The sequence below is a fragment of the Rana temporaria genome, chromosome 4 (genome assembly GCF_905171775.1).
Source record: "Rana temporaria chromosome 4, aRanTem1.1, whole genome shotgun sequence".
Lineage (NCBI taxonomy): Eukaryota > Metazoa > Chordata > Amphibia > Anura > Ranidae > Rana > Rana temporaria.
This window is the reverse complement of record NC_053492.1, coordinates 17,082,156-17,104,237: the sequence shown is the minus strand read 5'-3', so window position 1 is coordinate 17,104,237 and position 22,082 is coordinate 17,082,156. Positions and strand designations below refer to the sequence as shown.

Sequence of the window (22,082 nt, the reverse complement as noted above, 5' to 3'; positions counted from 1 at the left end):
AGAGGCGGCGGGAGGGAGGGGGAAGTCCCCTCCCGCTCCTCCGGCATAACAACCGAGCGGCTTTTAGCCGCATCGGTTGTTATGTTTGGAAAGCCGATCGCCCGCTCTAAACAACGGTACCGGGATGATGCCTGCGGCTGCAGGCATCATACCGGTATAACCCCTGAAAGCCGAGGACGCATATATGCGTTCCGTCGGCGTGAAAGGGTTAAACTTGTGTATTGATATATTCCACCATAGTAACGTACAAGAATCTTCTTTTGCATTCATCTATTATATGGGAGAAGGTTCTGTCTGTTCTCAGTGCCTCCCTTCCTTCTACCATAAAAAAATCCCAAGACCAAGTAAATTCACCAATGTCATTATAGGGATGCATTTTTACAATTAGAATTGAGCTAATTATCAAAGTACGTAAGAAGCTTTTTCTTTTGCAATCATTCATGGTGTGGTGGCAGGTCCAACCCTGTTCCTGGTGCCTCCCTTCCTTATTCCTCATATGGTCTATATGAAAGCCTCGTCATCTCTCTGACCTCTCAGAAAGATTTCTAGGAACTGAACATGTCTCCAGAGACGGGATCCCTCCTGATACTCCTCCTGTTCTGTGCGGGAGTCACCGCTTTAATTCCACCCACTGCAGACCCCACCGAAGATAAGGAAACTTTAGGTAAGAATTCAAAATTATGTAAAATTCAGGTAAGGACTCAATTAACTTATAAATGTCTACGTCTTGGATATATTACTATAGAAAATAAAATGCAGACACATCTATTATATTTTTAGAGTGTTGTGCAATGTGTCTATTCATCATTTATGAATAAGAATGGGTGCAAAACCTCTTCTAATGATTTGTTTTTTTTGTTCTGGGATGGAGAAGGTTTATGATGGTCAACTTACTTGATATAAAGGGGCTTTAACCACTTAAGCCCCAAGCCTCTTTCTGAGATTTTTTGCTAGAAAATTACTTAGAATAAATATAAATATATATATTTTTTTCTAGCACTCTAAAGAATAAAATGGCGGTCGTTGCAATACTTTTTGTCACACTGTATTTGCGCAGCAGTCTTACAAGCGCACTTTTTTTGGGGGGGAAAAAAAACACTTTTTTAATAAAAAAATAAGACGACAGTAAAGTTAGCCCAATTTTTTTATATTGTGAAAGATAATGTTACGCAGAATAAATTGATACCCAACATGTCGCGCTTAAAAGTTGCGCCGCTCGTGGAATGGCGACAAACTTTTACCCTCCATGGGAGACGTTTAAAAAATTCTACAGGTTGCATGTTTGGAGTTACAGAGGAGGTCTAGGACTAGAATTATTGCGCTCGCTCTAACGATTGCGGCGATACCTCACGTGTGGTTTGAACATCGTTTTCCTATGCGGGCACTGCTCACCTATGCGTTCGCTTCTGCGCGTAAGCTCGTCGGGACGGGGCGCTTTAAAAATGTTTTGTGCCCCCCTCGGCTTATACTCTAGTCTCTCCTGGCGCTGTACCCATCTGCAGCCTAATCCCCCGGCGCTGTGATACATCTTCAGTCTTGTATCTCCCGGCGCTGTGCCCATCTTTAATCTTATTATGTCCCGCCGATGTGATACATTCAGTGTAAGCCGTGTAGTGTAACCAAGCGCCGCCTCCTCCTCCTCGTCCGTGATAGGCTGACTCACTGCTGGGAAACCGAGTCAGTGTTCCATCACGGAGGAGGAAGAGAAGGAGGCGGCGCTTGGTTACACTACACGGCTTACACTGAATGTATCACAGTGCCGGGACATAATAAGAATAAAGATGGGCACAGCACCGGGAGATAATAAGACTGAAGATGGGCACAGTGCTAGGACATAATAAAACTACCGTACTTGAGACACAGTGAGGCATGGGCACAGTGAGGCATGGGCACAGTGAGGCATGGACATGTGGTAAAATTGGGTGCCTCGGCATATATTCGGGTCGGCTTATACTCGAGTATATATGGTAATTGTCATTCAAAATGTGAGAGCACTGAAAGCTGAAAATTGGTCTGGTTAGGAGGGGGGTTTAAGTGCCCAGTGGTCAAGTGGTTAAACAAGAATATTTTTTAAAGATGTATGTGTCTATATCCATGCATTATGGCCCGGATTCACATACAGCGGCGCACATTTATGCCGCTGTAGTGTAACTCCTTTGCGCTACGCCGGCGCAGCGCAGAGAGGCAAGCATTGAATTCACAAAGCCAATGCTCCCAAATCTGCGCTGGGTTTCCAAGGCGTAAGTCGGCATAAGTGGAAGTGGGCGTGAGCCATGCAAATGAGGCGTGACCCCATGCAAATGATGGGCCGAGCACCAGACAGATACGTATAACGAACGGCGCATGCGCCGTCCCGTGGGCGCATTCCAGTGCGCATGCTCACAATCACGTCGGATAAACAACCTAAGATACGCCGGATCACTGCCTACGGCGTGAACGTAACCTACGCCTAGTCATATTCACGTCCAACGTAAACTACGTAAAATACACGGGCTTGAGTTCCCTGGTGCAGACCTTTCCATGTCTGCTGAGTTACACCTACTTTATGGGGCTTAACTTTACGCCGGAGGTACAACTTAAGCGCACCAGTCGTAGCCTGCGTCGGGCGCATGTACGTTCGGGAATCAGCGTATCTCCCTCATTTGCATATTTGAATAGAAAATCAATGGAAGCGCCAAATGTGTCCAGCGTAAATATGCGCCCACTCTACGCCGACGTAGGCAAGTTACGTCGGTCGGATGAAGCCTGTTTTTAGGCGTATCTTAGTTTGTGGATACGTAAGATACGTCGGCGCAAGTGCTTTGTGAATCCGGGCCACTATGTATATTTATATTTAACCGCTGTCGTGCTAATTGGGCACCAATGGTATAGACGATTATTTAGAAATATCTATTCGGGAACTTATAGATATGTAAGAATCCCAAAAAAATCATCATGATTGTACCATAAAAATATGACAAACCAACTAATTGGAATACGGAATTACGGGCAATTCAAAATTGGCTCTTATTCCATTCTCTGCATGTACGCCTGTGTATTAATTATAATTACAGGTAATTGTTTAACCACTTGACAACTGGGCACTTAAACACCCTTAATAACCAGACCAATTTTCAGCTTTCGGTGCTCTCACATTTTGAATGACAATAACTCAGTCATACAACACTGTAACCAAATGAAATTTTTGTCCTTTTTTTCCCACAAATAGAGCTTTCTTTTGGTGGTATTTGATCACCTCTGCGGTTTTTATTTTTTCCGCTATAAATGAAAAAAGAAAGACAATTTTGTAAAAAAAATGAATTTTTCTTCATTTCTATTATAACATTTTGCAAAAAAGTAATTTTTTTCATAAATTTGGCCTACAATGTATACTGCTACATATCTTTGGTAAAAAAAAAAAAAATTGGGTTATTATTTAGTCTGGGTGAAAGTTATAGGGTCTACAAGCTATAGTACCAATTACTGAAAATTGATCAATTTGATCACATCTGATGTACTGACAGCCTCTCTCATTTCTTGAGACCCTAACATGCCAGAAAAGTACAAATACCCCCCAAATGACCCCTTTTTGGAAAGAAGACATTCCAAGGTATTTAGAAAGAGGCATGGTGAGTTTTTAGAAGTTGTAATTTTTTCCCACAATTCTTTGCAAAATCAAGATTTTTTTTTTTTTCACAAAATGTTCATATTCGCCGGTTATTTCTCACACACAGCATATGCATAACACTAATTACACCCCAAAACACATTCTGCTATTCCTCCCGAGTATGCCGATACCAAATGTGTGAGACTTTCACACAGCGTGGCCACATACAGAGGCCCAACATGCAGGGAGCACCATCAGGCGTTCTGGAACACCCAGACCAATTCTGACATTCCTCTCCTACATGGAAAAATCACCATTTATTTGCTAGAAAATTACATAGAACCCCAAAACATTATATATGCTTTTTTAGCAAAAACCCTAGAGAATACAATGGCGGTCGTTGCAACTTTTTATCGCGCACGTTATTTTCGCAGCAATTGTTCGAATGCGTTTTTTTGGAAATAAAACGGTTTTGTGCTTTTAAGAAAAAAAAAACATTAAAGTTAGCCCAATGTTTTTGCATAATATGAAAGATGAAGTTACGCCGAGTCAATAGATACCCAACATGTCACCCTTCAAAATTGCACACGCTTGTGGAATGGCGCCAAACTTCGCTACTTAAAAATCCCCATAGGCGACGCTTTAAATATTTTTACTGGTTACATCTTTTTAGTTGGAGAAGAGCTCTAGGGCCAAAAGTATTGCTCTTGCTCCAACGTTCGCAGCAATACCTCACATGTGTGGTTTGAACACCGTTTTCATATGTGGGCGGGACTTACGTGTGCGGTCGCTTCTGTATACGAGCACGCAGGAACAGGGGCGCATTAAAAAAAAAATTATTTTTATTGTTCATTTCACTTTATTTATTTTAGTTTGATAGGTTTTTCCCCAAAAATAAATGTTTTGATCACTTTTATTCCTATTACAAGGAATGTAAACATCCCTTGTAATAGGAATATAGCATGACAGGTCCTCTTTACAGTGAGATGTGGGGTCAATAAGACCCCACATCTCACCTCTAGGCTGGGAAGCCTGAAAAAAAAAAAAAAAACGATCCTGGTTTCGATCGTAGCGGTGAGTCAGAAGAGGCACCGGAGGGAGAAGGGAGGGGAGACGTCCCCTTTCGCCTCCCGTAAGAACAATCAAGAGGCGGAACAGCCGACATGATTGTTCTTATGGTGTAGGGAATCGCCGGCTGAAAAAAATGATATCTGAATGATGCCTGTAGCTGCAGGCATCATTCAGATATCCCTGCACAAAGTCAAGGACGTCATGACGGCCGGCGGGCGGGAAGTGGTTAAAACACATTTTTTTCCCAGAGTATTTTCTGGGTACTGCAGAGTATTAGCCGGGGTATTGCAGAGTATTGGTGTTGGGGTATTGCAGAGTAGTGGTGTTGGGGTATTGCAGAGTATTGGTGTTGGGGTATTGCAGAGTATTGGTGCGGGGGTATTGCAGAGTATTGGTGCGGGGGTATTGCGCAGAGTAATTGTGCAGGGGTATTGCAGAGTATTGCCGGGGAGTAATGCAGAGTATTGCCGGGGAGTAATGCAGAGTATTGCCGGGGAGTAATGCAGAGTATTGCCGGGGAGTAATGCAGAGTATTGCCAGGGAGTAATGCAGAGTATTGCGCAGGGGGTATGCAGAGTATTGCGCAGGGGGGTATGCAGAGTATTGAGCAGGGGGGGTATGCAGAGTATTGCGCAGGGGGTGGTATGCAGAGTATTGCGCAGGGGGTGGTATGCAGAGTATTTTGCAGGGGGGGGGTATGCAGAGTATTTTGCAGGGGGGGGGTATGCAGAGTATTTCGCAGGGGGTATGCAGAGTATTTCGCAGGGGGGTATGCAGAGTATTGCGCAGGGGGGTATGCAGAGTATTGCGCAGGGGGGTATGCAGAGTATTGCGCAGGGGAGGTATGCAGAGTATTGCGCAGGGAGGTATGCAGAGTATTGCGCAGGGGGGTATGCAGAGTATTGCGCAGGGGGGGTATGCAGAGTATTTCACAGGGGGGGGTATGCAGAGTATTTCGCAGGGGGGGGTATGTAGAGTATTTCGCAGGGGGTGGTATGCAGAGTATTTTGCAGGGGGGGGTATGCAGAGTATTTTGCAGGGGGGGGGTATGCAGAGTATTTCGCAGGGGGTATGCAGAGTATTTCGCAGGGGGGTATGCAGAGTATTGCGCAGGGGGGTATGCAGAGTATTGCGCAGGGGGGTATGCAGAGTATTGCGCAGGGGAGGTATGCAGAGTATTGCGCAGGGGGGTATGCAGAGTATTGCGCAGGGGGGTATGCAGAGTATTGCGCAGGGGGGGTATGCAGAGTATTTCGCAGGGGGGGGGGTATGCAGAGTATTTCGCAGGGGGGGTATGTAGAGTATTTCGCAGGGGGGGGTATGCAGAGTATTTCGCAGGGGGATATGCAGAGTATTGCGCAGGGGGTGGTATGCAGAGTATTGCGCAGGGGGGGTATGCAGAGTATTGCGCAGGGGGGGTATGCAGAGTATTGCGCAGGGGGTATGCAGAGTATTGCGCAGGGGGGTATGCAGAGTATTGCGCAGGGGGGTATGCAGAGTATTGCGCAGGGGGGTATTGCAGAGTATTGTAGGGGGGGTATTGCAGAGTGTATTGCACAGTATTGCAGGGGGTTTCAGGGATGGCTGAGCAGGGATGGATGGATCTGTGACTGCAATAGTCACAGATCCATCCACATCGCTGCTGACACCCGCGCTCCCCCCTCTCACACTGTACCGCTCGGTACAGAGAGAGGAGGGAGGAACCGGCGTCATCAAAAGACGCCGGTTTGTTTACATGTGATCGCTCCGTCATTGGACGGAGCGATCACCTGGTAAACGGCCGCTATCAGCGGCCGTTTACCGCGATTCGTGATCGGCCGGCGGTCACGGATGTTCCCGTGTGCGCGCCCCAGGGGACGCGCGGGAGAGAGACTCTGGGAGGACGTACATTGACGCCCTCCTAGAGTTAACCACCCGCCCTGTAGACGTATATTGTCTATGGGGCGGTTACCAAGTGGTTAACATCCCTGGCGGTAAACCCGAGTGTGACTCGGGGTGGATTTTTTATGCTATTATCGGTATCCCCGAGTCACGCTCGGGGTGGATGTGCAGAGTGTGCAGCGGCGTGCAGCGGCTTACCTTCTCACTGGATCCACAGACAAGTTACTCACCTTGTCCCTGGATCCTGCGATGCATCCCCGCTGTGTGAGCGAGCGGGACCTCGCTCGATTCATAGTCTCCCCGTGTGCCGCCGATCTCCGTTCCCTGCGACGTTACGACGCACGGGAGCGGAGAACGGCGCCAAATTCAAAAAAGTAAACAAACACAATACACACAGTATACTCTTATAGATTACAGTACTGTATGTAAAAAATACACACACCCCTTGTGGTCTGCCCAGTGCCCTACATGTACTTTTATATAATAAAAACTGTTCTTTCTGCCTGAAAACTGTAGATTGTCCAAAAGTGTCCCTTTATGTCAAAAATGGTTTTAGAGCAGCTAGAAAACAGCGATAATAAATTATAATCACTTGCAGAATTGTGCGATAGCGATTTGTGGGGAAATTCGTCATAAAAAAATAAAAGTAATGACAGCGACAATTCTGCAACCGAGCAAATTTCTGTGATTTTGAGTTGATTACATTATTGAATAATTTTTATTATAATTATATTATTATTTGTTATAATTATTTATTATATTATAATTTATAATTTTGTTTTTAAAAAAAAAATCATACCCGGGATGCCTACAAGACTCTTGTTTGGACAGATTTAAGTGAGTTATTCCTAAGAATTACAGGCCTACAGTATAAAACGCCAAATTTCCTTGCAAAATAATTGTACCGCTTTTGGTACGTAATTCCAGACAGAATCATACCGCCAGGGAGGTTAAAGATATTCATGTGCATACAATAATATTAAAGTATTTGTAATGTCTATTGTCTCAACATATAGTGCTCTATCTAAACAAAAATTAAGTACTAGAGATCGGCTCACATTTTATCCCCCCAAATGTGTACATACTTGTATATACTTGTGTATTGATATATTCCACCATAGTAACGTACAAGAATCTTCTTTTGCATTCATCTATTATATGGGAGAAGGTTCTGTCTGTTCTTAGTGCCTCCCTTCCTTCTACCATAAAAAAAGCCCAAGACCAAGTAAATTCACCAATGTCATTATAGGGATGCATTTTTACAATTAGAATTTAGCTAATTATCAAAGTACGTAAGAAGCTTTTTCTTTTGCAATCATTCATGGTGTGGTGGCAGGTCCAACCCTGTTCCTGGTGCCTCCCTTTCTTATTCCTCATATGGTCTATATGAAAGCCTCGTCATCTCTCTGACCTCTCAGAAAGATTTCTAGGAACTGAACATGTCTCCAGAGACGGGATCCCTCTTGATACTCCTCCTGTTCTGTGCGGGAGCCACCACTTTATTTCCACCCACTGCAGACCCCACTTTAGGTAAGAATTCATATATATATATATATTTATTTTTTTTTTTTCCCCTAACACTCTAAAGCAGGGGTCTCCAAAGTACGGCCCGCGGGCCACATCCGGCCCGCCAGGCCATTTATTACGGCCCGCAGCTGGAGTCCTTAGTCCTCCTGTCAGTTGTGGAACCTGCGCTGCATATTCACCCCGGCAATATGCAGCGCAGGTCCCGCAATCTCTCCCGGCGTCTCTCTGTCTTGGCTGCTGGGACCCCGGCATCCTAGCAGCCAATGAGGTGCTTTAATGCAGACCTGTTGCCACCTCCCGGGTCCCGCCTCCTGCCTCGCTGTTAACCAGCGTGTAATACCAGAGGGGTGGGGGTCAGGAGGTGCAGCAGGTCAGCACAGCCAGTGTAACGTCCGAGACGCGCTGGTATGAATCAAGTACACATGCAAGGAGGGGGGCTGTGATGGTTACACATGTGGGGGGTGAGTTGAATGGCTCTGGATGGGGACACAGAAATTGGAAGGGGGGAGCTAATGGCTCTTATGAGGACACAGACATCTGGGGGAGGGCTGATTGGGAGACAAACGTGTGTGTGTGTGGTGAGGGGGGGGGGGGGGCCTGATGGCTCTGATGGAGACTCAAATGTGGGGGCTGATGGGGGATGCAGGGAGACTGATGAATGATGGGAACACAAAATGATGGGGAAAATGTTGGGGATACTGATGTAAGGGGAACACGGATGTTTGGGGAAAATGATGGGGACACAGATGTTTGGGGAACATGATGGGGACACGGATTTAAGGGGAACATGATGGGGACACGGATTTAAGGGGAACATGATGGGGACACAGATGTTTGGGGAACATGATGGGGACACGGATTTAAAGGGAACATGATGGGGACACAGATGTTTGGGGAACATGATGGGGACACGGATTTAAGGGGAACATGATGGGGACACGGATTTAAGGGGAACATGATGGGGACACGGATTTAAGGGGAACATGATGGGGACACGGATTTAAGGGGAACATGATGGGGACACGGATTTAAGGGGAACATGATGGGGACACGGATTTAAGGGGAACATGATGGGGACACAGATGTTTGGGGAACATGATGGGGACACGGATTTAAAGGGAACATGATGGGGACACAGATGTTTGGGGAACATGATGGGGACACGGATTTAAGGGGAACATGATGGGGACACGGATTTAAGGGGAACATGATGGGGACACGGATTTAAGGGGAACATGATGGGGACACGGATTTAAGGGGAACATGATGGGGACACGGATTTAAGGGGAACATGATGGGGACACGGATTTAAGGGGAACATGATGGGGACACAGATGTTTGGGGAACATGATGGGGACACAGATGTTTGGGGAACATGATGGGGACACAGATGTTTGGGGAACATGATGGGGACACAGATGTTTGGGAAACATGATGGGGACACAGATGTTTGGGGAACATGATGGGGACACGGATTTAAGGGGAACATGATGGGGACACGGATTTAAGGGGAACATGATGGGGACACGGATTTAAGGGGAACATGATGGGGACACGGATTTAAGGGGAACATGATGGGGACACAGATGTTTGGGGAACATGATGGGGACACAGATGTTTGGGGAACATGATGGGGACACAGATGTTTGGGGAACATGATGGGGACACAGATGTTTGGGAAACATGATGGGGACACAGATGTTTGGGGAACATGATGGGGACACGGATTTAAGGGGAACATGATGGGGACACAGATGTTTGGGGAACATGATGGGGACACAGATGTTTGGGAAACATGATGGGGACACAGATGTTTGGGAAACATGATGGGGACACAGATGTTTGGGAAACATGATGGGGACACAGATGTTTGGGAAACATGATGGGGACACAGATGTTTGGGAAACATGATGGGGACACAGATGTTTGGGGAACATGATGGGGACACAGATGTTTGGGAAACATGATGGGGACACAGATGTTTGGGGAACATGATGGGGACACGGATTTAAGGGGAACATGATGGGGACACGGATTTAAGGGGAACATGATGGGGACACGGATTTAAGGGGAACATGATGGGGACACGGATTTAGGGGGAACATGATGGGGACATGGATGTTTGGAGAAAATGATGGCGACACAGATGTAAGGGGAACACGATGGGGAAACGCATGTAAAGCCTCATGCACACTGGAAGTTTAGCCCCACTGCATGATGCTCCAGCGTTTAGGTGCCAGCAAAGGATACAGGAGCACCATGCAGTCCTGCTGTCAGCAGTAAGTCAAATTATATTTCACTCTTTTACTGTGGATTTATTTATGAATGATTTTTCCGGCCCGCGAATATGTGTATAATATAGAATGTGGCCCTCGAAGTAAAAAGTTTGGAGACCCCTGCTCTAAAGAATAAAATGGCAGTCGTTGCAATACGTTTTGTCACAAGCGCACTTTTTTTCGGGAAAAAAAAACACTTTTCGGTTAACCCAATTTTTTTTTATATTGTGAAAGATAATGTTACGCATAATAAATTGATACCCAACATGTCGCGCTTAAAAGTTGCACCGCTCGTGGAATGGCGACAAACTTTTATCCTCCATAGAAGACGTTTAACAAAATTCTACAGGTTGCATGTTTGGAGTTACAGAGGAGGTCTAGGACTAGAATTATTGCGCTCGCTCTAACCATTGCGGCGATACCTCACATGTGTGGTTTGAACACCGGTTTCCTATGCGGGCGCTGCTCACGTATGCGTTCGCTTCTGCGCGTAAGCTCGTCGGGACTGGGCGCTTTAAAGATGTTTTTTTCTTCTTATTTAACTTTTTTTTTTATTCTAGGGTGTCTGAAAAAATATATATCATGTTTGGGGGTAAAGGCAGGCGTCCCAATACTTTGGACAATATATTGTGTGTGTGTGTGTGAATGAGTGTACATCTCATATAACAAATAAATACAATCGCACACCCAAACCATAGCTTTGCTATTGTAATGATGGTCATAGATGCTTCAATTCCATTATCCGATTGATGTGTGATTCATTTAGAATGATCGAATTGGCATACAATTGAGCAGACAATTATGAATTGGAAAATTATGAAACGTGTTGTATCAATCAGTAGCACCGAGATACTTTGTTTGTATGGCTGATACAGAGATGTGATCAATAACTTACATTCGTATTTTCTGACTATGGATGGGAATCCTCTTTTCTTTCCACCACCCATACAGATGGAATGGGTCGCTGACTATGGGTTATGGATGGATGGAGATGGATCAGAGAAGACATTGATGGAAGTGTGTATGGCCACCATTACATAATGCCATGGGGGAGGTGTGATGACAGGAGATAGTTCCCAGCTGTAACAAACCCCCCCCCCCCCCCATTATTGGAAGGTTTATTCAAATTCACTGGTGAATAGAACCAACGTATTTCGGGGAAAATGTCTCTCCATTTGTCATGGCTTGTTGGTATGGTCGGGATTGGCTTTGAACCGGGTGGTCAAATACAAAAATGACGTAGTACCAGCATGTCAGTAAATAAGTTCCTGGAAGTGTTAAGTGTTCAGTAGGGTTGAGATCCAAAATATGTTCAGTAGGGCTCAAGTCCAAAGGTGTTCAGTAAGGTTCCAGTCCAAAGGTGTTCAGTAGGGTTTAAGTCCAAAAGTGTTCAGCAGGGTTCCAGTCTAAAGGTGTTCAGTAGGGTTCCAGTCCAAAAGTGTTCAGTAGGGTTCCAGTCTAAAGGTGTTCATTAGGGTTCCAGTCCAAAGGTGTTCATTAGGGTTCCAGTTCAAAGGTTTTCAGTAGGGTTCCAGTTCAAAGGTGTTCAGTAGAGTTCCAGTCCAAAGGTATTCAGTAGGGTTCCAGTCCAAGGGTGTTCAGTAGGGTTCTAGTCCAAAGGTGTTCAGTAGGGTTTCATTTCAAAGGTGTTCAGTAGGGTTCAAGTCCAATGGTGTTCAGTAGAGTTCCAGTCCAAAGGTGTTCAGTAGGGATCAAGTCCAAAGGTGTTCAGTAGGGATCAAGTCCAAAGGTGTTCAGTAGGGTTCAAGTCCAAAGGTGTTCAGTAGGGTTCAAGTCCAAAGGTGTTCAGTAGGGTTCAAGTCCAAAGGTGTTCAGTAGGGTTCAAGTCCAAAGGTGTTCAGTAGGGTTCAAGTCCAAAGGTGTTCAGTAGGGTTCAAGTCCAAAGGTGTTCAGTAGGGTTCAAGTCCAAAGGTGTTCAGTAGGGTTCAAGTCCAAAGGTGTTCAGTAGGGTTCAAGTCCAAAGGTGTTCAGTAGGGTTCAAGTCCAAAGGTGTTCAGTAGGGTTCAAGTCCAAAGGTGTTCAGTAGGGTTCAAGTCCAAAGGTGTTCAGTAGGGTTCAAGTCCAAAGGTGTTCAGTAGGATTCCAGTCCAAAGGTGTTCAGTAGGGTTCAAGTCCAAAGCTCAGTAGGGTTCCAGTCCAAAGGTGTTCCATAGGGTTCCAGTCCAAAGGTCTTCAGTAGGGTTCAAGTCCAAATTAGAGTTGAGGTCAGGGCTCTGTGCAGGCCACTCCAGTTCCTGCACACCAAACTAGTTAAGCCATGTCTTTATGAAGCTGGCTTTGCACACAGGGCCACAGTCTGGAACAGAGAAGGGTTGTTCCCAAACTGTTACCACAAATTTGTAAGCATTATTGTCTGTATAAGGACATTGCACAGGAATGTGCTTGATTTTATGCACCTGGTTTTAGATATATAACAAACTTACTGTATGTAGCGATGTGATGGACAGGTTTGTACAAACTTTTTCCATGTACTGTAGTATACCTAAACCTAAAATGGACTTCTAAGCAAATATCTGGTTCATCTAATAACCCCCTCAGGTATACTCTTCCCTCGGGTGAAACCTGGTAAGTGTCCTGCAGATGTGAAATTCCCAGTTGATGGCTCCACGTTGGACAATGGATGTAAGAGAGATGGAGACTGCAATGGGAAGATGAAGTGCTGCTTCTGGAGGGGTAGGAGACAATGTCTGCTGCCATTGGACGGTACGTTTTTACAATCTGTCTGAGAATTTCATGAGATCATAAAAACATGACCTGTTCTGCTTTGTGTCCGAGACAGAAACGGAAAAAGAGAGAGAAATGTAGGTTAATCTTCAAATGTATTTCAACCTTTGTCATTGCTACCTGTTGTAAAAATGCTGTTTACAGAGATAGGTAGCTGAAGCTGAAATGTACATATATAAGTGAGTCAGAGCAGAGACTCCTCCTCCTCCAAGGTAGTGAGAAAGGAGGCAACTAATACTCTGTTGTCTCTTTCTGGGAATCTTTTGTAATGTATTAAATTGAATGTAGTACACACAGATATAGAACATCAGTTTAAATATACAGTATAAACTTTAGATAAACATAAATATTGTGCTCAGCCTGCACTCATCACCCTTTTATAGTCCCGGCGAGGGCTCATCACCCCTCATTAGTGATGAGCCGAACACCCCCCGGTTTGGTTCGCAGCAGAACATGCGAACAGCCAAAAAATGTGTTTGAACGCCGTTAAAGTCTATGGGACACATATGTGAAAAATCAAAAGTGCTAATTTTAAAGGTTATTATGCAAGTTATTGTCATAAAAGGTGTTTGGTGACCTGGGTCCTGCCCCAGAGAACATGTATCAATGCAAAAAAGTTTTAAAAATGGCAGTTTTTTTGGGAGCAGTGATTTTAATAATGCTTAAAGTGAAACAATAAAAGTGAAATATTCCTTTTAATTTTCATACCTGGGGGTGTGTATAGTATGCCTGTAAAGTGGTGCATTTTTCCCATGTTTAGAACAGTCCCTGCACAAAATAACATTTCTAAAGGGAAAAAAGTAATTCAAAACTACTTGCGGCTATAATGAATATGTCGGGTCCCGGAAATACAGATAAAACTCATTAAAAAAACGACATGGGTTTCCCCCCAGTCCATTACCAGGCCCTCTGGGTCTGGTATGAATATTAAGGGGAACCCTGAACCAAAATTTAAAAAAAAAATGGCGTGGGGTCCTCCCAAAAATCCATGCCAGACCCTTATCCGAGCACGCAACCTGCCAGGTAGCAGGAAAAGAGGGGGGACGAGAGAGCGCCCGCCTCCTGAACCGTACCAGGCCACTTGCCCTCAACATGGGGAGGATGTTCCCATGTTGATGGTGATAAGGGCCTCATCCCCACAACCCTTGCGATTGTGGGGGTCTGTGGGCAGGAGGCTTATCGGAATCTGGAAGCCCCCTTTAACAAAGGGGACCCCCAGATCCCGGCCCCCTTATGTGAATTGGTAATGGGGTACATTGTACCCCTACCATTTCACAAAGAAAGTGTAAAGAATTATAAAAAACACAGCGATGTAATCCTTCTTCGACCCGGGATATGGAAAAACACAATGGGAAAATCACATGGGAGGCTCCCGCCGAATGACTCTAGACCAGCCGTGACAGCTCTTAAATAGCTGAGGGCGGGGCCACCCGTGACGTGCGCGGGTGACCCCATGCCGTTTTTTTAATGACTTTTTTCTGTATTGCCAGGACCCGACAATTCATTATAGCCACGAGTAGTTTTAAATTCCTTTTTTTCCTTTAGAAATGTCATTTTGTGCAGGGACTGTTCTAATAGGGAAAATGTGGCACTTTAAAGGCATACTATAGACACCCCCCAGGTACGAAATTTAAAGGAATATTTCACTTTTATTGTTCCACGGCTTTCGAATTTACCACAAACACGCCAAATTGTTCGCTATTCAGCGAACAGGCGAACGCCCGATGTTCGGGCTCATCCCTACCCCTCATAGTCCCAACCTGCACTCATTACCTTTCATAGTCCTGGCTTGCATTCATTTCTCTTCATTGTTCTGGCCTGAACTCATCACCCTTTTATAGTCCCAGTGGCACTTATTACCTTTCATCCTCCCTGCCTGCACTCATCACCTTTCATAGTCCTGGTTTGCACTCAACACCCTCCATAGTCCCGACCTGCACTCATCACCCTCCATAGTTCCGGCCTGCATTCATCACCCTCCATAGTCCCAGCCTGCACTCATCACCATCCATAGTCCCGACCTGCACTCATCTCGTCTCTACTCTCTCAGTGTCTAGTTCAGTCTCAGTTTCTCAGTCTCTACTTCCTTCCATCCTCATCACAGCTATTTTCTCTCTCTGCAGTCAAGAATAATGCCTGCCCATACTTTGATGCCTCAGTGTGTATAACTACGAAATTTGTACCCATGTGCCAGAGGGATGACCAGTGCCAAGGCACCGAGCGATGCTGTTATTACGGTTGCAGGCTCCAGTGCACGCCAACAGTGACAGGTAATGTAATGCTCTTTGTGATTTGGAAATTGCTGTATAACCAAAACTGTTATTACTGAACTTTATAAAGGTATTGCAGCAAAAACATAACTAGAACCTTCAGAGCCCTGGTCCAAGAAACCATAAAGAGCCACCCACAGTGGTGGAACGCCAGGGCCCGGTCCCAAGTGCAACCTTTGCGACCATGGTAGTTCCACCACTAGTGTCAATAGTTTTTTGTTTTTGTTATTGCATTTATTATTTTTACCATTTCCTTTTATTTATTTCCAATTTTATTTTTGTATTATTTTTTATATATTTTTTAGGAGCCCCATTTAGAAGATTAGGTGAGATATCAGGGGTCTAAACAGACAGAGAACGGTCACGGCTCTCAATCTCCATCTCTGCAGCCTCAGCTGCACAGAATGCATACACAGGAATAGCTCTGTACAGAACTCCCTGTTCATACACAAACTGAAGCATAGTAAACACAGCTTACCATGCCTCAGCTATGAATGAACAGAGTCAGCGATCGGTGCGGATGACTGACTCCATTTATTAAGACAAGGAAGAGGGCAGTAAATTACACATTTACCGGCCTATGGGGGGGGGGGAACCCGGCAGTGCTGCAAGGGTTGAGGGGGAGGGTGTGTGTGTGTGGAGAGGTTGGTACACAGGAGCCCGATCACAGCAAGAAGTGGATAGGAGGGGAAGCAGGGGCATGTAGAGGAACCAATCCCTTCCATTTTCCTCCTGCAGCCTTTCAGTGGCTGCAGGAAGAAAATGGAGGGGATCGGTTCATCTATATTTTTTTTTTCCACAAATTTTATTGGGTTTTCAATATAACAGCAGGCAGTACATTCCATACATTATATGTAACAGTTTTCACAAGGCACATTGCATGTAAACAGTCCCTAGAACATCTTGCATGAACTATATAATGCAACTATGGGTCAGAGAGCCCAAATGTAAGTGTTGTTCAAAATCTTTCTCTATCATAAGGGATCTATAAAATGGTGCCATAAACTGTGTTATTCAGTGGTCCCAAGACAGGGGGAAAGGGGGATTATGGGTGTCACCGTGCTACGGGGAAGGCACCGGACCCAGGGGCCGCGGATCCCCTCCCAGCCACCCCCAAAGGGGATCACACTGTGGCCTGGGGGGGGGGGGTCCCTCCAGCTGAACTTAGGAGCTTCCTAACTAGGTCCCTTATAGAGCTAAGCTCCATCAATCCCAGGAGCAGGGTGCTATGATGATAAGGAAGTGAGAATATAGGTTTTGCGAATAAAAGCACCTAGGTGTAGTCACACCAAGGGCTAACCCATGGTGAGGGGGGAGCTGAACGGGTAGACGGACACGTAAACATTAAGTTTCTACATAGGAGTAGATATAAGGAGCAGGAGGGAATCAGGGGGATGGGAAATAGAGGGTGGGAAAGGCAGGATACGTACTGGCAGAACCGCGAGAATGATTTGATGGCTGTCTAGGCCGTTGGCAGGGCCGAGGAAGGAGGTGTGGAAGGAGGAACCAAGTTCCGGGATTCCCTGTATTGTGTCCAGCAAGACCAAGTAAGCCGAAATTTTTCGTGCATGTCTTTGGCTTGGTGTATGATCCGTTCCATCTCCTCTACCTTGTCAACCCTGGCTCTCCAATCATCAACGGTAGGAGGGAGAGGATCCCTCCAGCGAACAGGTATACATTGGGTGGCAGCGTTAACAAGATGGAGTGTTAGGGACTTATGGTAGGTTGATTTGGGTAGGGAGGTGTGGTGAAGGAGATACTGAGCCGGTGTGAAGTCAGGCGAGAAGGTGGTGATTTGCGAGATAAGCCTGTGCACCTCTCTCCAGAAAGGTTGGAGAAGTGGACAGGTCCACCATACATGGATAAGGGTATTGGTTCATCTATATGCCACCTCTCCTATCCAGGAGTACAGGGGGCTGCACCGGCAGGAGGGGTGGTTGTCCTGGGCACTGTGGTATCATGTGAGGTGGGGGGGCGCCACAAGGAGATTGTAGGGGAGGTGATTTGTCTAGGTAGAGAGAATTTTGGGAGTGTAAGGGGGTAATTATTGTTCTAGGTGGGGAAATTTAGGGGGTGCTGAGAGTGGCGATTTATGGGGATTTGTGTTGGGAGGGGGACAGGGGGGAAGATTTGTGCTAGGAGGAGGCATTTGGGGGGAATTTGTGCTGGGAAGGAGTAGATTACCAAAGTGCTGGGTGTTAGTGGCTGTGTGCAGCTATCAGTTCTTTTGAAGAACTCTTAGGAACTCCTAGGAGGGGCACTGATATAAAGGAACTCTGATCTAATGGGGTGGGTTTCAAAGGGGGGGAGCACTGATATAAGGGCACTGAGCTCTAATGAAGGGCCTCTATGGGGGGGCCTCTGTGTTGTGAAGGGCGTGACATTGACCCCTGTATTATGAAGGGGTGGGGAGCTGGGAGGGAAGGGCCCCAATGGGGGGTCTTTATGGTTCCTTGCACAAAGGCTCTGAAGGTTCTAGTTATTACTCTGATCTGTATACTGGGGTAAGGTATTATTTAATCTGGCTGTGTTCTGTATTGCAGTAAAACCTGGATCGTGCCCAATTCCTGTTACAAGATGTGCCTTTCCCCCACCGGCACCAAAATGTAAAAGTGACAGTGAATGTCAAGAGAAGCAGAAGTGCTGCACCCCATTGTGTCGTCAGGAGTGTACCGATCCCTTGCCATGTAAGTTACAGCTGCCAATCAATCTCCAATCAACACCATAGGTGTTGAAGGTCTATCTGTCTATAGTATCTATTTTTTAAAGCAGATGTGTACTTTTTGTGTTGAGCATCAAGATGATATTACAGTTGTCATGCGTTTTTTTTTTTTTTACAGAGAGGTCTCTGAGAGGTCAGTAATGATCTATTTAGAAAAAAAAGACACAAGCTTTTGCCCAGCTCTCACAAATTCCTCCCTCCAGCTCCATCTAGTGACCACAATGGGGCATTTTCCTGAAATATCTCAATCTGGAAAATACCGTATTGTGACCACTAGATGGAGCTGACAATCACAGGAAATAAAAGAATAGGTGGACAAGTCATGACAGCTGGGCGAGTGCTCGTGATTTCTATTCGAGCATATGTTTTTTTTTAATAAACCCCTAAGTGTCAGATGGAATACAGCTCAAAAGAGTAGGTTGATGTTTTAGCATTTTCACCTTTTCAAAATTACAAAAGGTGTAATGGTGAGCTTTCTAAACATGGCGAGCTAAGAGCACTATATACTCAATAGACATGTGCAATTAGTCTAGTTCCAAATTATTTTTTTAACAAATTTTAGGCAAATTTGTTAATTTGGAAATATAAGTTTGGAAACTCGGAAATCTGAAAATTCTGAAATCCAAATTAAGAATGAAAATCCGAAAATTTGAAATAGTAACTAACTAATCATAACTTAACTATTACTAACTATTAATTATTATTATAGGTATTGGAATTTCCTTTCAATATTGGCTGTTAGTGAATCTAACAAATGCAAATTTATCTGAAGTTTTAGATTATCTGAAATAACGATATATGTTTTAGGGGCTAATAAAGTTTTTAAGAACACTTCTAGTTGTCCTAGTTTTACCCCTTTGTTTGTGTTATGCCATGTTGTGTGACTGAAGGTGGCCATTACTTCTCTGAGCAGGTCCCTCAGACAACTCCACTTGCAAATAACAGCTTTTGAAAAACGTTTTATCGTGGAGTTATTGTTTTTTTTTTTTCTATGTTATTTTATCTAATGGCATCAGTCTAAAACTCTAATGCCGCGTACACACGATCGGTCAAACCAATGGTGTGTGGGCCCCATCGGTTATTTATCCATAGGTTAAAAAAAAGCAATCTTGTTTTAAATTTAACCGATGGATACCTAACCAATAGAAAAAAAAACCGATCGTTTGTAGGCACGTCCATCGGTTAAAAATCCACGCATGCTCAGAATCAAGTCGAGGCATGCTTGGAAGCATTGAACTTCGTTTTTTTCAGCACGCCGTTTTGTTTTACGTCACCGCGTTCTGACACGATCGTTTTTTTAACCGATGGTGTGTAGGCACAACTGACCATCAGTCAGCTTCATCAGTTAACCGATGAAAACGGTCCATCAGACTGTTTTCATCGGATGGACCGATCGTGTGTACAGGGCTTAAACAATATTCCCTTCAACTCTAGATTGGGAGAATCTGGTTGGATCCATCAGGTTAGCATGGTTTTTCTCCACCCCCAAAAAACAAGTGATTTCCTATCTAGTCGGGTCTCTACACACTTCGGAACGTGATGCAGCAGACACATGGATGGACATAGCGGCCTTGTGAACCCAGTTAGATTATCCATTTAGGAAATAGTGCCCTGCCAGCCGGCTTCCATAATTGGGCATTTCCATCACTGGTTTAAGGTTAGGCGGTTCTATGACATTCAGGGCAAGAGGAGAACCTTGTGGGTGAAGAAATTTAGGGAGCACATTAAAGGCCTGGTGGCCTTGATGTATAATTTGAAGCGGATCTACCTCCAAGCTTTAGTTGCTGTATTGGTGCACATCCAACCTTGTTGAATGCAGAGCTAGGCATGTGTTGGTTGCAACTATAAAAAAGATTTTGCCAATAAAGTTGGCCAATAGCAGATGGTCTGTGTAGAAAGCCTCTTGTAGGATCTGGTAAACCCAAAACAATTCATGTTTTTCTGGGGGTTTCTCTAGTATCAGTGCCAGGCTTGGTTGTGATTGGGCTGTACAGTTGAAGCAAGTTACAAAATGTCAAATGTGTGCATATTGTAAAAAGTGTGATCTGGGGATACCGTAGCTCTGTTGGAGCATAGAGAATGGCAGCAATGAACCACATGGGTCCAAACTCTTTGGGGGTTAACTATATCCCTTTGATAAAGGCTAAAGGCTAAAAGCTAAAGACTGGACTTTTTGAGGAAAGACAGAAGAGGATGTTAAGGACATTAACAGAAATAATTGGCATGGGATTTTCAATATCGTTCCCCTCTCCTTCCAGGTCTCATAGGAGCATATTATGTTTAATGTGAGTAGGGAGAGCATCAGGAGGTGTGTGTAATAATCCCTAAATGGACCATGGCCCCACCATATATGACTCGGGAACCATGTTGGTATAGTTGGAATTGTTGTTAGTCCAATGTTCTTCATGCTGTGTCAAGCTGGCTAGGTTATATAAGTTGAGGTTGGGTAAATTGGCCCCTAAGTATATTTTGGGTAGTTATATTTTTTCCAGTGCAATTCTGGGCCTCCTGTCTTTCAATATAACAACTTGTAAGCACCCCCATACTGACCAAAAGTCATTACTCTGGCTAGGGTCCGTTCTTAAATTTAATATAATACCCAGGCAAGCTGCAAAGCAGGTATCTGACTATTTTCTTAACTGCATGTCAGGAGGGAAAATGTAGAGCTTGAGTCTACCCACATCAAACTGGCTGCATTTGATGGGGCAAACTGGTGGCATTTGAGAGGGCAGACTGGCGGCATTTGAGGGGGCAAACTGGCGGTATTATAGGGGGCAAAGTATTTGAGGGGCCAAAGTGGCTGTATTTGAGGGGGCAAACTGGCGGTATTATAGGGGGCAAAATATTTGAGGGGGCAAAGTGGCTGTATTTGAGGGGGTAAAGTGGCGGCATTTGATGGAGCAAACTGGCGGCATTTGATGAGCACAGTGGCTGCGTTTGATGGCACAGTGACGACAATTGATGGGCACAGTAGCTACGTTTGATGGGCACAGTGAGGCTGCAATTGATGGTTTTTATTTAATTTTTTCAGTTTGTTTGCGCCCCCCAAAAATTTTGAGCACCAGCCGCCACTGGAAAAGACAGGAGCCAAACTTTTACCATGAGTATTTGCAAGGTCTTGCTATGCTCAGGGATACAGGCTGGGTCATTAGGTAGGGTCCTGGGCTGAGGACCAGTAACAGTAGCCTAGCCGCACATGAGAGATGCATCTGAAACTACACAATTCATCTCTCCACCGCCATTAGGTCACCACTGTTCTAGCCCTAAGTTGGCTGCATTGCCCCAGTCAGGAAAATATTATAGTACTATAAGCCATGCTACAGCTCCAGCTACAACAAGAAATTCCAGCCAGAAACATCCAGCACAGCCAATTGAAAGTCTTATCCTTGTCTTCCTTCTTTCCATGCACTGACTAACCACATTGCAATAACTTTTACATGTTTTTTAAGGATGAATGCTCCGTAGAAGAAGTCTGAAGATTGGAGAGATCCAGGTGGAGTCTATCATGCTTCTCATCAGTGACACTTCCTCTAGGCCCATAATGAATTCCCTGCAAATGTCTGAATTTTCCTTCATGTCAGCAATACACCTTCTGCTAATTAATAAAGATAATGAGAAGTGTCATATGTATATGTAGCGTCATTAATTGTTCTAGGTGCAGAAAGCAACCTCCAAAAGTCTTTAACAGTTTGGGAGTTTTTTTTTCACCTTTTTGAAGCAGTTAATATGAAAATGAGGTCTTTAGAATGGTCCCTGGCCATCTTCAGTTCTTCTCTGCTATGGCGTTTCTGCATTGCTGTGGAATAGAAGTTCTCCAGAGAGCTGACCCCTTTGAGGGCTCATGGAGATGGGCATTGTGTTCCAACTGCACATCAAACTCAGATTAGCAGATCCCCCATTTACTTAGAATTATAGAAAAGTGATTGCAGAAAAAAGACCAAAAGTCTGCCCGTGATGTTTTTCATTAATTGTATAGATCTACAGCATACGCGATGTGGCTGGCA

At 44.9% G+C, this 22,082-nt stretch overlaps 1 protein-coding gene across 2 annotated transcripts; it reads left to right on the top strand.

Annotated features, from left to right (window-relative positions):
- The first annotated feature begins 465 nt into the window (after positions 1-465).
- LOC120935992 (WAP four-disulfide core domain protein 5-like) lies at positions 466-21,702 on the top strand. Of its 2 annotated transcripts, none has more exons than XM_040348053.1 (5): positions 466-664; positions 12,901-13,065; positions 15,210-15,356; positions 17,900-18,043; positions 21,528-21,702. In XM_040348053.1, coding segments are annotated over exons 1-5 (564 nt in total). In that variant the 5' UTR covers positions 466-558; the 3' UTR covers positions 21,530-21,702. The 2 variants fall into 2 exon arrangements, with proteins under 2 accessions (XP_040203987.1, XP_040203989.1); XM_040348055.1 differs by lacking the exon at positions 466-664 and adding an exon at positions 7,949-8,068.
- The last annotated feature ends 380 nt before the right edge of the window (positions 21,703-22,082 follow it).

Coding starts and splice junctions, on each gene's coding strand:
- LOC120935992 (XM_040348053.1), top strand. CDS start 559: ATGTCTCCAGAGACGGGATCCCTCCTGATACTCCTCCTGTTCTGTGCG. Junction 665..12,900: donor CGAAGATAAGGAAACTTTAG/GTAAGAATTCAA, acceptor TAACCCCCTCAG/GTATACTCTTCCCTCGGGTG. Junction 15,357..17,899: donor GTGCACGCCAACAGTGACAG/GTAATGTAATGC, acceptor TCTGTATTGCAG/TAAAACCTGGATCGTGCCCA.